The 16769-nt window shown below is 45.0% G+C and overlaps 1 protein-coding gene across 4 annotated transcripts in view; it reads right to left on the bottom strand.

Moving 5' to 3' along the window:
- Positions 1-16769, bottom strand: part of CALN1 (calneuron 1) — a 612973-nt gene that overhangs the window by 202379 nt on the left and 393825 nt on the right. For all 4 annotated transcript variants that reach the window (XM_070064499.1, XM_051847931.2, XM_017342575.3 and 1 more), the window contains one exon: positions 459-571. In XM_070064499.1, the coding sequence (XP_069920600.1) occupies positions 459-571 (113 nt within the window). The remainder of the gene's footprint in view (positions 1-458; positions 572-16769) is intronic.

Raw genomic sequence — 16769 nt, 5'->3', positions numbered from 1 at the left:
AGAAAGAAATAGATGCATATTGAGAAGCATTGGATATAAATTCTTAAACAAAACCATTGTGTCCTATTAAGGAGAACAGAATTGATGGGATCCAAACACATCAGACAACCATGCCATACTATCAGCAAAGATCAACTGGAATCAGGGTCAAACACAGAGCTGGTTCAGATAATAAACACTGTTAACTGTTACCAGGAAAAAGATTTTTGTGAATCAGAAGTGGAGAAACTGGAGAGATATTTCGCTCCTCCAAACCTTAAATAAGTATCATTTTGATCTTTGGTCAAAGGATCCCACAGGGACCCTGACCTTGACATCCAACTCAAGGAATGGGAGTCATTCCAGCCCCAAAGAGATCTTCATGTGCAGAACAGAGCTCAGGAATTCAGTCAAAAGTTAATACTGGACTTATGTCTACTGCCAAATGTAATCTTTACTAAAAAAAAATTCTTACTCACCTGCCAGAATATACTGTCTATTGTGTTTCCAAGAAAACCGTCTCGACCTTCTGACGACACCAGTTTGGGGCCAAGAATTGTCATGAACTCGTCAAAATCCACCTGGCCATCTCCTGGAAGGAGAAGACAGAACTATGAGCAGAAGAGCGGCTGCACTTGACATACTGTACCCAATACAGTGAACACCTCTACCCTTTTCTCCTAGGCACAGTTTCAATAAATGAAGAAGAGCTGGTAGCACCGGAAATTGTTCAACATTCGTAAAGCTCCCAGAGTACAAAGGAAAGAGGCAATGCTTAGTACACGTGATGCCACATACACATATTCCTAACCATGTCAGTACAGTCATGTACTACATTAACCTTTTTTTTTTTTTGACAAGCAGAGTTACAGTGAGAGAGAGAGAGAGAGAGAGAAAGGTCTTCCTTCCGATGGTTCACCCCACAAATGGCCACTACAGTTGGTGCTGCACCAATCCGAAGCCAGGAGCCAGGTGCTTCTTCCTGGTCTCCCATGCGGATGCAGGGCCCAAGGACCTGGCCCATCCTCCACTGCCTTCCCGGGCCACAGCAGAGAGCTGGATTGGAAGAGGAGCAACCAGGACAGAACCGGCGCCCCAACCAGGACTAGAACCTGGGGTGCCGGCACCGCAGGCAGAGGATTAGCCTATTGGGCCACAGCGCCGGCCCTATATTAACCTTTCAGTCAACCGTGGACGACACACCAAAGATGGTTCCGTGATTGTAACAGAGCTGAAAGATTCTCATCACCCAGTGACGCTGCTGCCATCTTAAGAAATGCGTTTCTCATGTGTTTTTGGTGATGCTGGGGTTAACAACACCACTGTGCTGCCAGTCATACAAAACACAGGATATATGTGTGCACATGTAATAGTGTAGAGGACATAATACTTAATAATAAATGACTATACTACTGGTCTATGTATTTATCATTATTTTGGATTATAAACCTTCTACTTAATTAAAAACATACATTGCATACTGCGTTATGCTGCCGTAAATATCCTCATATGGATATCTCTTATTGAATGCAACTCTTTTTAATAAAAGCCTAATTTACTTGAAACACAGAGCTACAAACAGGAGGGACAATGGGGGTTGGAGAGAGATTGAGAGAGATTGAGAGAGCGAGAGAGAGTGCTTCCATCCTCTGGTTCATTCCTTAAATGGACATACAGTTTCATCTGGGCTAGGCCAAAGACAAGAGCCAGGAACTCCACCCTGATCTCCCATATGATTGGCAGGATCACAAGCACTTGGGCCATCTTCAACTGCCTTCCCAGGTGCATTAGCAGGATTCTGGATCAGAAGCGGAGTAGTGAGACTCAAGCCAGCATGTCTGGCATCACAAGTGGCAGCTTAACCTTTTGTGCCCTAACACCGGTCCCTTTAATGCATCTCTTGATAGCATCATTTTTTTCTTGTGCTTGATTTAATGTCATATTGTTTTGTTCATCATAATCCTAGGAGCAATAAGCTATACCATACATATCAAGTGTCTTCCACAAGTTCATGGAAAATGCATATCATGCAAAAAAATGTACAGATATCAAAAATTGCACTAAGAGGCCAGTGCTGTGGTATAGTGGGTAAAGCTGCTGTCTACAATGCCGGCATCCCATATGGACACCAGTCCAAGTCCTTGTACCCCACTTCAAGTCCAGCTCCCTGTTGATGTACCTGGGAAAGCAGCAGAAGATGGTCCAAGTGCTTGGACCCCTGCACCTGCATGGGAGACCCAGAAGAAGCTCCTGGCTTCAGACTGGCCCAGCTCTGGCCATTGCAGCCATTTGGAAAGTGAACCAGTGAATGGAAGATCTCTCTCTCTCTCTCTGTAACCCTGACTTTCAAATAAATAGATCTTTTAAGAAATTGCACAAAAACGTACTTATTTTTAGTCCCATTTCCCATGAACTTCTGGACGTCTCCTCGTATACAGCCTAGATGTATGGTGACCTACGTAAGTTTGTGGTGTAAATACACTCTGATGTTCACACAATGATGAAATTGCATAGCAACACATTTCTCAGAGTGTATCCCCATGGTCAAGGGCACATGGCTGTGTTTCTATCTAGGCCTCCAATCAGCCTGTCCTATCATCCACGATCATACCCCAAAGCTGTTCCCTGGTGCCCAACTTGGCAGCTTCATTCTTGTCACCCCCCCCCCCATAAATTAAGTCATCAAGTCTTACTGATTTCACTTCTGAAGAGCTTGTAATTTGGGTGGGCATTTGGTGCAACAGTTAAATGTCCACATTCCACATCAGAGCACCTGGTTTGAATCACAGCATCTCCACTTCTGATCCAGCTTCCTGCTCCTGTGCACCCTGGGAGACAGCAGGTGATGACTCAAGGTCTTGGCTCCCTCCACCCATGTGGGGGACCCTAGATTGAACTCCATCCTTTTTTCTGTCCCAGCAAGTGGGACAGATCAGGCATCCAAGAGTTTTACAAAGAGCAAGCACATAAATCAATTCACTCTCAGAGTGCATCTGTCTTCCAATAATGTCTTTGGGCTGGACCTTGTGATAGAGTGGATTAAGCTGCTCCTGGGGATGCCTACATCCCATAGCAGAGTGCCTGGGATTGAGTCTCTCCTCAATCCAGCTTCCAGCTAATGCACCCAGGAGACAGTATATCAGTACTGGAATCCTTATCACCCACGTGGAAGAATCTGATAGAGTTCCTGGCACCTGGCTTTGGCCTTGCTCAGTCTCAGCTGTTCCAGGCATCTGGGAAGTGAACCAGTGGATAAAAGATCTCTTTCTCACTCCATCTCTGCCTTTCTCTATGTGACTCTGCCTTTCAAATGAATAAATACATCTTAAAAACAGCCTTATTGCAAAGCAGATGTCCTTAACAAGATGTCAGTGATTCACAACAGATAACCCAGGGATAGACCCAAGTGTAGATAAAACTTCCCCAGGGACTGAGAAGACACGGAACGCCAGGGAAGAGCTGCCGAGAGGAGATCTATTTCTCTTAGATTCAACCAGATAGAAGGATCTAGTAGTCAGGAGACTGCTAATGAGCAACAATGAATAGCATTTTGCCTTTCAAATTAGCAAGTATTTTCTTTGTTTAAGAGCTGAGTTCACGCGAATTTTTTTAAAAAAATTATTTATATGACAGAATGATGGTGGGGAAAGAGAGAGAGAGAGAGAGCGAGAGGGCGCTTCCATCCACTAATTCACTTCCCAGATGCCTGCCACAGCTGGGGCTGGACCAGGCTGAATCCAGGCGTCCAGGAGCTACGGCTAAAATGAATAACCGATCACCTCTACCGATGAAGCAGCTGCCACAAAAAAATCCCTCAACTGTGGGGTTCAGAGAGCTTCCAATCTGGTGGACACAGCGGGCTTCTGGGAGACTGGCGTACCCCAGTCCTCTATTCCACTCCACCCTATCCCATGCCACCTTCTAAGCAGCTCTTCCCCCTGGCTGTGCCTGGCTTGTATCCTTTTGTTATTAGCGAATCAAAGTACATGGAGTGCTCTCTTGAGCGTGTGAGCTGTTGCACCAAGAGACTGCACCGAGGACGGGCTTGTGGAGTTAGCATCAGAAGCACAGGTGATGACTTCTGGGTGGGGACGGTTGGGACTCAGTCCTTCACCTGCAGGTTGGGTGAGGTCTAGGTAGACAGTAGCAGACTAGATTTCATTGTAGGGATCCAGTGCCTTCAGAGAACAGAGCATTGCTAGGAAAGGAGAAAAACCCACACATCAGTGACCAGAAGTATCCAGTGGTGTCAGTGAGAGAGTACACATGACACTCGTTTCCCACACACTCTCTTTCTGGCTTTTACCAAGCAAAGAGAGATTCATCCAAGCTCACGCTTGGAAGGATCATCCAGGCGGGTGCCCCCTTCTCTCTCAGGGGATGGCTCCGCTCTGGTTGCTGGGCGCATGGGCACACGGCTCACCTCCTGTGGACCTGCAGTGAGAGAGGACGCCCCCCCAACATTCAGATGGAGGTCAGCCGCATTGGCAGTGTAGATTTTCTGCTGGGGTTGAGTCCTAAGGGGAAGGCCCCAGAGGCAATTCTGGTTCAATGCACAAAAATGGGCTGGGGACGCTCCAAAAATGATCGCTATCAATGCACATCCCCACCTCTGCAGCCTATCCATCCCAGAGGAACTGAGACGAACAGAATCTCAGAGGTAGAATTTACACACGGTCCCTTAACCTAGAAACCAGCCACGTGTTGAGGCAAGGCGGGGGGGGGGGGGGGGGTTGTCGGAAACACTCTCCCCAGAGCCCAGCATTCCTTTTTTATTTTTTTATTTATTTGAAAGACAGATTTCCACGAAGAGGTAGAGACAGAGAGAGGTCTTTCACCCACTGGTTCACTCCCCAGATGGCCGCAACGGCCAGGGCTGCATTGAGTTGAAGCCAGGAGCCAGGAGCTTCTTCCAGGTCTCCCACGTGGGTGCAGGGGCCCAAGGACTCGGGCCATCTCCTACTGCTTTCCCAGGCCACAGCAGAGAGCTGGATGGGAAGAGGAGCAGCCGGGACTAGAACCGGCACCCACATGGGATGCTGGCACTTCAGGCCAGGGCGTTAACTTGCTGTGCCACAGCTCCGCCCCCCTCAGCATTCCTTTAACAGGGAGTGCTACAGCTGCCTGGGATCTAAAGGCAAAATGAAATCTGCATTGTTCTCCACGGTCCAGCTCCTGGGTCTCAGGTCAGCTGCCAGAGATCTTTCCTAATCACAGAATAACAATAAATGCTAGGTAATACTTAGGGAAGGCCAGGCACTGGACTCAGGACTCTGTATGGATAAACTTCCCTGTACAGACTGACCCCAGACCTACGAATTTTTTTTCTGATGAGAAAACTTAGGCAAGAGGAAATGAAAGATACCAGACTGAGAGGAGGCAGCTAGTTAGGGGCAGAGCAGAGACAGAACCCCCGGTAACAACCCAACAGTGCACCACCTCCTCTCCAAATCCCAGGCCCCAGCACCTGGTCCTGGCAGAGGTTCACCCAAGGAGGCTTCAAAAAGTGCATGGAGAATAGAATCCAGAGATGAATTTATTTAGGTCAGGAAAAGGGAAACACGTGCACACATAGAGTCTTCTGCAAGTCTGATGGAAAAGGGCCAGGGTTGTGGTGCAGCAAGGTAAGTGCTGCCTGTGGCACTGGCCTCTGACATCAGAGCAGCAGCTGGAGTCCTGGCTGCTCTGCTTCCAATCCACCTGCCTGCTAATACGCCTGGGAAAGCAGCAAACGATGGCCCCAGTGCCTGGGCCCCTGCTACCCACGTGGGAGACCCAGATGGAGCTCCTGGATCCTGACTTTGGCCTGGCCCAGCCCTGGCTGTGTGTGGACAGATGAAAGATCTCCCTCTCTTTCTACCTCTCTCTCCCTCTCTCTTTGCCATTCTGTCTTCCCGATAAATAAAACAAGTATTTTTTAAAAGTGTGATGGAAAAATATATATTCTAAAAAAAACTATGTGTGGTTTTCAATTTTTTTTGCACCAAAATAAACTTATCTTTATTATTAAAATATTTTTAAAAGTGTTTTTATTTGAGGGAGACGGAGTTCCTATTTGCTGGTTCGCTTCCCCAAATGTCCACAACAGCCAGAACTGGGCCAGGCCAAAGCCAGGAGTCGGGAACTCCACCCCAGTCTCTCACATGCATGGCAGTGACCTGACCATTTGATTCATCACCCCACGCTGCATCCTCAGGTGCACACTAACAGCAAGCAGGCATCGGGAGCAGAGGTGGGACTAGAACCCAGAACCTCCAATATGAGATGGAGCATCCCAACCTAGGCCAAACACCGACCCTGAATTTACCTTTAGAGTCCCATTTTCCGTCTCTCTTCTCCAGGTCTGAGGGTTACGATGCGTTTTCCCCTTGGGCATTTAGGAAGGAGTTTAGTGGGGGATTGGAAGAGTCAGCCTTTGGTACCTTTAATGCAATGCCCATTGCCTGAAAGCCAGATGCTCCCCAAATTGCCACTTTGCCTGCTGTCAGCTCTCTGTAATTCTCCACAGATGGTCTGTTCCCAAAAGACCCGAGTCTTTCACACAGAACCCTCTAAGCATCGGAAATGGCTTTCACCACTGAAAGAATGGGTCTGATGGACAATTCTGCACAGGCCCAGGAGGGCCCAGCAAACTGGCATTAAGGGTTCACATGCTCCCAAAGAGAAGTGGGCATCTTCCCCAATCCGCTACCTTTCACGAAACACAGAAGCACTTAGAATGCCCAGACTACATTTATTAAACCGTTTTAGGAACCTTAAAGGAGCAAGTCACTGTAGAAAGAAAGAAGGGAGTTCACTCCCACCAGGCCTCTTTCTTCCCTCTCCAGCATCCAAATATCATAATCCACTTAGCAAGAAGTACAGGAAGCCAACCTGCTAAGGACTGCGTCTTGTTGCTCCCCACTGTTATGTGAGTCAGAGTAATGAACTTGAACTAGGGCAGGCAGCTGCAGGAGGGCCAGCACTGTACGACGTTCATTAAGTCCAACCAGCTGAAATCTTCGGGAAGTGGTAAAATAATAATAATAAAAAATCACTGCAAAATAAAAGGGAAGAAAAGGACATGCAGCAAAAAAAAAAAAAAAGTGGGGGGTGGGTTTTGAAGGGTGACAAGGAGGACTGTTGTCCTGTTGTCAGAGATTCCATTCAGATCAGTCACTAAATCCCAGAAGCACAGGGTCAGGTTAGCAGGAGACACAGGGTGGGCAGCTGAGTGGAGGAAGGTGCACGGGGAGGCTCTGGAAGCTTGCAATCCCCTGTCCGGGACAGAACCAAGCGAGCGATGCCACTGACCTCAAAGCAGGGTGCTAAGGCAGGACAAAAGCAGAAGTGCGTGCTCCCAAGAGGTCAGTCTCCATGATTCTGCAGCGCGTTTTTAAAGAGGGAAGAGTTCCAACAAGTCACAAAGGGAGATGAGTGAGCACCCTGAGCCACGGTGCAGACACCCGGAAGGACGTCTTTGCAGTACTGATCAGGCTGTGCTGGACCAAGGATTCCTGGAGAGGGGAGCAGGATGAGGCAGAACCAGGACGATGGAGCAGACTCAGAGACCTGTGTCTGATGCAGTCAGTGGAGAGTGGCCAGGTGTGGGTGCGAGAGCGCTAGCATTGTGCTTGCCAAAGACTGCTCGGGACTGGAGAGGGCAGAGCTGGCCCTAAAAAGCTGTGTTAGCTAAGGCAACAGAAAAGTTAATGTAGGATAGAGAATGGGGTACGGGTCCGAGGAAGGGAATAGCAAGTGGAACCAGCAAGGCTTGATAAGAGACTGGTAGGGTGGGAAGGTGAGAGTGACCCTCCAGTCTTTTATTTTTATTTATTTATTTATTTTTATTTTTTTTGACAGGCAGAGTGGACAGTGAGAGAGAGAGACAGAGAGAAAGGTCTTCCTTTGCCGTTGGTTCACCCTCCAATGGCCGCCGCGGCCGGCACGCTGCGGCCGGAGCACCACGCTGATCCGAAGGCAGGAGCCAGGTGCTTCTCCTGGTCTCCCATGCGGGTGCAGGGCCCAAGCACTTGGGCCATCCTCCACTGCACTCCCTGGCCACAGCAGAGAGCTGGCCTGGAAGAGGGGCAACCGGGACAGAATCCGGCGCCCCGACCGGGACTAGAACCTGGGGTGCCGGCACCGCTAGGTGGAGGATTAGCCTATTGAGCCGCGGCGCCGGCCCCCTCCAGTCTTGAGTTAAGACTTCTGGAAGGGGGCCGGCACCGTGGCTCACTTTGTTAATCCTCCACCTGTGGTGCCAGCATCCTATATGGGCACCAGGTTCTAGTCCCAGTTGCTCCTCTTCCAGTCCAGCTCTCTGCTGTGGCCCGGGAAGGCAGTGGAGGACGGCCCAAGTGCTTGAAACCTTGTACCCGCATGGGAGACCAGGAGGAAGCACCTGGCTCCGGGCTTCGGATCAGCGTATAGGCCATTTGGGGGGTGAACCATCGGAAGGATGGTTCTCTCTCTCACTGTCTAACTCTATCTGTCAAATAAAAAAAATTAAAAAAAAAAAAAAGACTTTTGGAAGGACCACAGAGCTAAAGCAGGAAGAATGGAGAAGTCAGGAGAGGGACACAGCTGGGAGATGCTGCTTTTGAGATGTTGACTTGCTGGGGATGGGGGAGGGGATAGTTCGAGTGTCAAACAGCTACAAATGTGCATCTCAGTCTTCCATGGAAACATCTCGAAGAGCCTCAAGACAAATGATCCAGTTAAAAATTCCAAGATCCAGAACTATATTTTAGTATGTTACAATCTCATTAAAATAGATGCTACGGACAGCATTTTTTTTTCATATTTGCTTAAATAAATATTTTCACTAAAATATATGGAAGTGTACTCTCCCTTGCCCCCCGCAAAGGAAAAAAAAAGAAAATTAATAGTGGCTTGCGTCTAAGCAGGTCTAGACAGATAAAGCACAGGAACGAGAGAGTTTTCTAATGAAAATAAAATGTTTTCTTTTTTTTCCTTAGAGTGGTAAATATCTTGAGATATTTACATTGTCTTTTATTTTTATTTATTTTTTTTTAATTTTATTTCTTTGAAAGACAGAGTTACAGAGAGAGATGGAGCCAGAGAAAGAAAGAGGTCTTCCACCCGCTGGTTCACTCCTCCAAATGACCGCAATCGCCAGAGCTGAGATGATCCAAAGCCAGGAGCTTCTTCTGGGTCTCCCACGTGGGTGCAGGGACCCAAGGACTTGGGCCATCTTCCACTGCTTTCCCAGGCCATAGCAGAGAGCTGGACTGGAAGTGGAACAGCCGGGTCTTGAACCGGTGCCCCTATGGGATGCCAGCGCTGCAGGCGGTGGCTTTACCCACTACACCACAGAGCCAACCCCTACATTGTCTGTTAATTCCTTTCTCCTGTAAACATTCTGTGACTTAGCACATCACGTCAAGTTGAGTCTGTTATCCATTGTTCAGTGCACAGTTTCAAAGCATGAAGTACAATTGTCTGTCTTTCTGTGCACATGTATGGCTGCACAGTCATGTCGAGGACAGTGTGTCAGACCAAAGCTCTCCGCCCCAACAGCAGGGCTCCAGTCCTCTCCCACACCAGCCCATGGCCACCAACCTTCTACTCTAACAAACTCACAGAGATGGACCTGTGCAGTATCTGCCTTCCTACAGTTATTGTCTTTTTCACTTAGCACAGTGCTTTCCTGTAGCACATATCTGAGGAAGCCTAGGAATGTACAGCCTGTGGGTTATGACCAATAACATGGTGCCGTATGTGGGATTCATGTGACACGGGTCAGTTACAGCCACTCTCATCCTTAATAAACAAATCCAGTGGGTAACTATGTGACATGATGATGGATATGTCAATTTGCTTCCTTATAGTAGCCTTTTTACTAGCTCTATGTAGCCCAAAACACTGTTCTGTAACCTAAGTATACATAGTACAATATGTTTATAAAAGAAAATGGAAAATAGAACACTATGCTGTATAACCTAAGTGCGCATGGTACAATGTGTTCAAAAAATAATGAAAAATTGGTTGGGGGGTGCTTAACAAAGAACATTCTACCTTTTAAAGGATAAGTACCTTTTTTTTTCATATGCACATCCAACAGTTTACTTTCTACACTTCCCTCTAGGGCCACTTGGGGTTACTTCCACAGTTTAGCTGTTGTGAATAATACTGCTATGAACATGGGTGCAGAAATTTCAAGTCTCTGCTTTCCATTTGTTTGGGTTTACATCCAGAGGTGGAGTTGCTAGAGCACATTTTTAAGGTCTTGAGGGACCATGATACCATTTTGCTCAGAGATTACAGCTTTTAATCTTACCCTATCTCACAGTGGTGTGCAAGGGTTCCAGTTAGTCTCCATTCATCCTGACATTTGTTATTTTCTCTCTCTCTCTGTGTGTAGGAGCTATCCTAATCAGTGAGAAGAGATATCTCACTATAGCTTTGATTGGCACTTCCCTTGTGCTTAGTGGAGTTGAACATCTTTTTATTTGCTTGTTGGCCATTCATACTCTTTGGAGAAATGACCATTCAAGTCTTTGGCTATTTTTTGAATTGGATTTTTTTTTTTTTTACTGCTATTGAGTTGTAGGTGTGCTCTGTGTATTCTGGGTAGGAATCCCCACCACATAGATGATTTTCAAGTATTTTCTCCCATTCTGTGGGTGTTTTATTTTGTTGATGGTGTTTTCTGATGCACTAAATTCTTTACTTTTCATGAATTCTGGTTTCCTTAGTTTTTCTGCTTTTGCCTGTGCTTTTGGTGCCATATCTAAAAAAAAAAAAAAAGTCTTGTAAAATTCAACATCATGAAGTTTTTGCCCTAAGTTTTAGCCTAACAGTTTTATAATTATTATTTTAATTTTAGGTGTTGGCTTATTTTTGAGTGAATTTTTGAATATGATAATGGTCCAACATCATTCTTTACCATGTAGGTTTCTCATTTTCCCAGCACCATCTGGTGAAAAGCCTGTCCTTGCCTTATTGAACATTTGACTATATATATGAGGGCTTATTATGGGCTGTATATTCTGTTTCATATTCTGTATGCCAATGTCACACTGTTTGGAGCACTTAATCTTTGTTGTAAGTTTTGAAATCAGGAAGTACGACTCTTCAAGTTTTATTCTTTTTCAAGATTATTTTAGCTAAATGAGGTCACTTTATTTTCCATATAAATTTAAACATGAGTTTTCCCATTTTTATTTTAAAAATCATTGGGGTTTTTGATAGAGACTGTATTGAATCTACATATTTCTTTGGATAGTATGTCATCACAACGAGTTAGACAGTGAGTGAGAGAGAGAGAGACAGAGAGAAAGGTCTTCCTTTTATGTTGGTTCACCCCTCAATGGCCGCTGCAGCCAGCACACTGTGGCCGGTGCACCATGCTGATTCAAAGCCAGGAGCCAGGTGCTTCTCCTGGTCTCCCATGCAGGTGCAAGGCCCAAGGACTTGGGTCATCCTCCACTGCACTCCCAGGCCACAGCAGAGAGCTGGACTGGACGAGGAGCAACCGGGACAGAACCAGTGCCCCAACCGGGACTAGAACCCAGAGTGCCGGCACCGTAGGCGGAGGATTAGCCTAGTGAGCTGCGGCGCCGGCCCATCACAATGATTTTTAAAAAAAATTTTTTTTTTTTATTTTTGACAGGCAGAGTGGACAGTGAGAGAGAGAGAGACAGAGAGAAAGGTCTTCCTTTGCCATTGGTTCACCCTCCAATGGCAGCCACGGCCAGCGCATCGCGCTGATCCGAAGCCAGGAGCCAGGTACTCCTCCTGGTCTCCCATGGGGTGCAGGGCCCAAGCACTTGGGCCATCCTCTACTGCACTCCCGGGCCACAGAAGAGAGCTGGCCTGGAAGAGGAGCAACTGGGACAGAATCTTGCACCCCAGCCGGGACTAGAACCTGGTGTGCTGGTGCCACAAGGCGGAGGATTAGCCTATTAAGCCATGGCACTGGCCATCACAATGATTTTAAGTCTCTCAATCTGTAAGTATTGGCAACATTTCCATTTATTTATGTCTCCTTTAATCTCTTTGGCAATGTTTTTTTTTTTTTTTCATTGTGTAAGTCATTCACTTCTTTGGTTAATACCAATGTATTTTTTCCTTTTTGATGCTACGGTAACTTTCTTCTTAATTTCCTTTTCAGATTTTTCATTGTTAGTGTATAAAATGCAACTGATTTTTTCCTGTTGACTTTTTAATTTCCTCACTTGAAAAACTGATTGTTTAATTGTGATAGGTTTATGGAATCTTGAAGGTTTTCTACATAGAAGATCATATCATCTTTTAGAAGTGAGAATTTCATCTTTTCCTTTGCAATTTAGATACCTTTCATTTATTTTTCTTGCCTAAGTGCTCTGGCTAGAACTTCCCACATTATGGTGAACAGAAGGGGTAAAAGCACACATCTTGGTCTTGTTTCTGATCTTAGTACAAGAGTTTTCAGTCTTTCACTGTTGAGCACGACACTCACCGTGGGTTTTTCATATATGCCTCTTGCTAAGTGGAGGTAGTTTCTACTTCTAGTTTGTTGAGTGTTTGTTCTTGACCATAACAGGACATGAGCTTTTGAGAAATGCTTTTGATGGACCGATGGATCTGAATGTCTTTTTCCCCTTTATTCTCTTACTCTTGTATATCACCTTGATGAATTTTTGTATTTCAAACCATCCTTGCATTCTAGGACTAAGTCCCATTTGGTCATGGTATAGAAATTTAACAGACTGCTGAGTTCTGTTTCCTTGTATTTGGTGAGGATGCTCGCAACAGTATTCATAAGGCATGTTGCTCTGCCGCTCTCTTTTCTTGTCGTTTCTTTGCCTGGTTTTAGTATCAGAGTAATGCTGCCCTCATGGAATGATTGAGGAAATGTTCTCTCCTCTTCACCGTTTCAGAAAGTTTGAGAAGTGTTCATGTTAGTTCTTTAGGTGTTTTGTAGAATTTAACAGTGAAGCCCTCTGATCCAAGACTTTGCTTTGACAGAAGATTTTTGATTACTGATTCACTTTAACAGATATTAGGTCTCCTCATATATTCTTCTCTTTTCGTTTTTGTAATCTAGTCTTAGTAGATTTTGTGTTTCTAGGAATGTATTCATTTAATCTAGATTATCCAATTTGCTAGTATAAAACTGTTCGCAGTACTACTTTATGTACCTTTCTACTTCTTTTGAAGTGATAGTGATGTCCACACTTCTGATTTTAAAAACTTGAGTTCTCTCTCTTTTGTTCTTAATCAAGCTAGCGCAAACACTGCAATTGCGTTGATCTTTTCAAGGAGCCAATGTTTGATTTCACCAATTATTTTCTACTTTGTTGATGTCTTATCTAGTCTTTATTATTTCTTCCCTTTTGTTAACTTTGAGTTTAGCTTGCTAATTTTCAAATATCTTTTTTTTAATTATTATTAGTTTTGACAGGCAGAGTTAGACAGAGAGAGACAGAGGGAAAGGTCTTCCTTCCGTTGGTTCACCCCACATACGGCCACTATGACCGGCATGCCACGCCGATCTGAAGCCAGGAGCCAGGTGCTTCCTCCTGGTCTCCCATGTGGGTGCAGGGACCTAAGCACTTGGACCATCCTCCACTGCCTTCCCCGGCCACATCAGAGAGCTGGACTGGAAGAGAAGCAACCGGGACAGAACCAGTGCCCCAACTGGGACTAGAACCCGGAGTGCCTGTGCCACAGCCAGAGGATTAGCCTAGTGAGCCATGGCGCCAGCCTAAAAAATTATTTTATTTAACTGAAATGTAGAGTTACAGACGCAGAGGGAGAGACAGAGAAATATTCCATCTAATGGCTCACTCCCCAAATGGCTGCAACAGCCAGAGCTGGGCCAGGACAAAAGCCAGGAGCCAGGAGCTTCCTCTGGATCTCTCACATGGGCAAAGGGGCCCAAGACTTAGGCTATCCTCTTCTGCTTTCCCAGGTCCATTAGCAGGGAGCTGGATCGGAACTGGAGCAGCCAGGACTTGGACTGGCGCCCATATAGGAAGCTGTTGTCTCAGGAGGCAGCCTAACCCACACAGTGCTGGCCCCATTTAACTGATTTCTTAAGTTGTAAAATTAGGTTGTTGATTTTTGAGCTGTTTCTTGGTTTTATTCAAAGTTAGGCATTTATAACTATAGGTTTCTCCCCTTAACACAGCTTTCACTGTGTGCTAGAAATTTTAGGATGCTATGTTTGCTTTCATTTGTCCCTAAGGATTTTCTAATTTCTCTTGTGATTTCCTCTTTAATCTACTGATTGCGTAACAGTATGTGTTATTACAGCCACCACTGGCGTATTTTGGTTGCTATTTGTATGAATTACCCTTTGTCATCCATTCACGTTCAGTCTATATGTCTTTGAATCTAAAGTGAGTTTCTTATAAACAGGATGAACCTGGGAATTTTTTGAACTCCTTCTGCCAATCTGTCTTTTGATAGGAGAGTTTAATCCATTTACATTTTTAAAAGATATTTATAAAGGGGCCGGAGCTGTGGCATAGCAGGTAAGGAAGGCCATCACCTGCGGTGCTGGCATCCCATATGGGCGCTGGTTCGGGTCTCGGCTGCTCCACTTTCAATCCAGCTCTCTGCCATGGCCTGGGAAAGTGGTGGATGATGACCAAATTACTTGGGCCCCTGCACCCTCATGGGAGACCCAGAAGAAGCTCCTGGCTCCTGGCTTCAGATCAGCACAGCTTCGGCCATTGCAGCCATCTGGGAAGTGAACCAGAGAATGCAAGACCTCTCTCTCTCTGCCTCTCCTTCTCTCACTGTGTAACTCTGACTTTCAAGTAAATAAATAAATCTTAATAAAAAAGATATTTATAGAAAGAGACTTACTTCAGTCCATTTGCTATTTGATTTCTGTATGCATTAAACCTTTTTTTGTCCCCCAATTTTTTGCATTCTTATCTTGTTCTGTGTTTAGTAGACTTTTTGTAGTGAAATATTTAAGTTCTTTTCTCATTTCCTGTTAGCTATAGCTTATATCTATTTTCTTTTGGTTACCATGGGGAGTATATTTAAAATCCTAGTTACAACATTCTAATTTGACTTTATACTGATTTAACTTCAATAATATATGAAAACTATGCTTCTTGGCAGCTCAATCCTTGTCCCCTTATTCTTGATACTGTCAACAAAATAACATCTTTCTTTATACACTCTACTCCTGGAAACACAAAATAACAATTCATTTAAATGCATTACCAAATTATGTGCAGAGTATGGAGTTAAAAAACAAACATAATAACATCAGCATTTCCACTAATAACTTTTTAAAAATATTCATGTTTTGCATTACGTAGGAAACAAAAAGCAGGGTTATAATAACGCTAGCATTGCGTTAACTGCCAATGTATTTACTGAGATTTTTATTTCTTCATACAGGTTCAAGTTACTGTCTAGTGTCCTCTCCTTTGAACCTGAGGGCTCCTTGAGCATTTCATACAGAGTAAGTCTTGTGATAATGAACTCCCTTGGTTTCTGTGCATCTAGGAATACCTCCTTTTCTCCATCATTCTTGACGGAAAGTTTTACTGGCTATTGAATTCTTGGGTGTGGACTGTTTTTCTTTTACTACATTGCATCTGTTGGCCTACTGCCTTCTGCCTCCAAAGTTTCTTAAAAAGAAATCTGCTGGCCGGCGCTGCAGCTCACTAGGTTAATCCTCTGCCTAGAGGAGTTCTAGTCCCCGGGTTCTAGTCCCGGTTTGGGCACTGGTTCTATCCCGGTTGCCCCTCTTCCAGTCCAGCTCTCTGCTGTGGCCAGGGAGTGCAGTGGAGGATGGCCCAAGTGCTTGGGCCCTGCACCCGCATGGGAGACCAGGAGGAAGCACCTGGCTCCTGGCTTCGGATCTGCGCAGCGCCAGCCGTAGTGGCCATTTGAGGGGTGAACCAACGGAAAAAGGAAGACTTTTCTGTCTCTCTCTCTCACTGTCTCACTCTGCCTGTCAAAAAAAAAAAAAAAATCTGCTGATACCTTCATGGGAATGGATGACCCCTTGCATGGGACAAGTCACTTCTTTGGCTTTTTTTCCAAGATTCTCTTTTTCCAAAGTCTGGTTATTATGTATCGTGGTGAGAGTCTCTGAGTTCATCCTACACAGAGTTCACTTAGCTTCGTAGATGCTTGTAGTGATGTCTGTAATCACACTTGGGAAGTTTTCAGTCATCCAATCTTCAGACATTCTCCTTTCCCTTTCTCTCCTCTCTCTCATCTCCTAAATGGAGACCCGCGCATGTGTATGTTGGCCTGCTAGATGGTGTCCCACAGGTCCCTTAGGCTTCGTTCACATTTGTTCAGTCTTGTCAGTGCTCAGTCTTGATAACTCCTTTTGTGTTATCTTCAAGTTAGCAGATTCTTTGATCTGCCTGCTCAAAACTGCCTTTGAATCCCTCTACTGAAATGTTCATGTCAGTTATTGCTCTTTTAAGCTCCAAAATTACTTTTTGGTTTCTTTTCAGGTTTTCTACTTCTTTATTAATATTGCCGCTTTCCTCAGAATTACTTTCTTGACTTTTCTCTTGACTTCCTTTAATTTTTTCAGCATCAACACTGCTGTTTTAACTTTTCCCCATTAGATTTACCACCAGATATTTTTCAGGGACAGTTTCTTGGGAGTCTGTCCCCTTGGAATGGCCCATACTTTCTGGGGTATTTTTATGCCTTGTGATTTTTTTTTTATCTGAAACTGGGTATTTGAATCTAATAATGTAGTAATTTTGGAAACTGGATTCTATCCCATCCCTAGAATTAGCTGATTGTTATTAATGTTCTTAATTATTGTTTCTCTTTTTGATTTGTTGATTTTATTTTCATCATTTTCC

This window comes from Oryctolagus cuniculus, chromosome 19, assembly GCF_964237555.1.
Source record: "Oryctolagus cuniculus chromosome 19, mOryCun1.1, whole genome shotgun sequence".
In the NCBI taxonomy this organism is placed as follows: domain Eukaryota; kingdom Metazoa; phylum Chordata; class Mammalia; order Lagomorpha; family Leporidae; genus Oryctolagus; species Oryctolagus cuniculus.
Note: the sequence above shows the minus strand (reverse complement) of the source record. Positions and strands in the feature narration are given on the sequence as shown.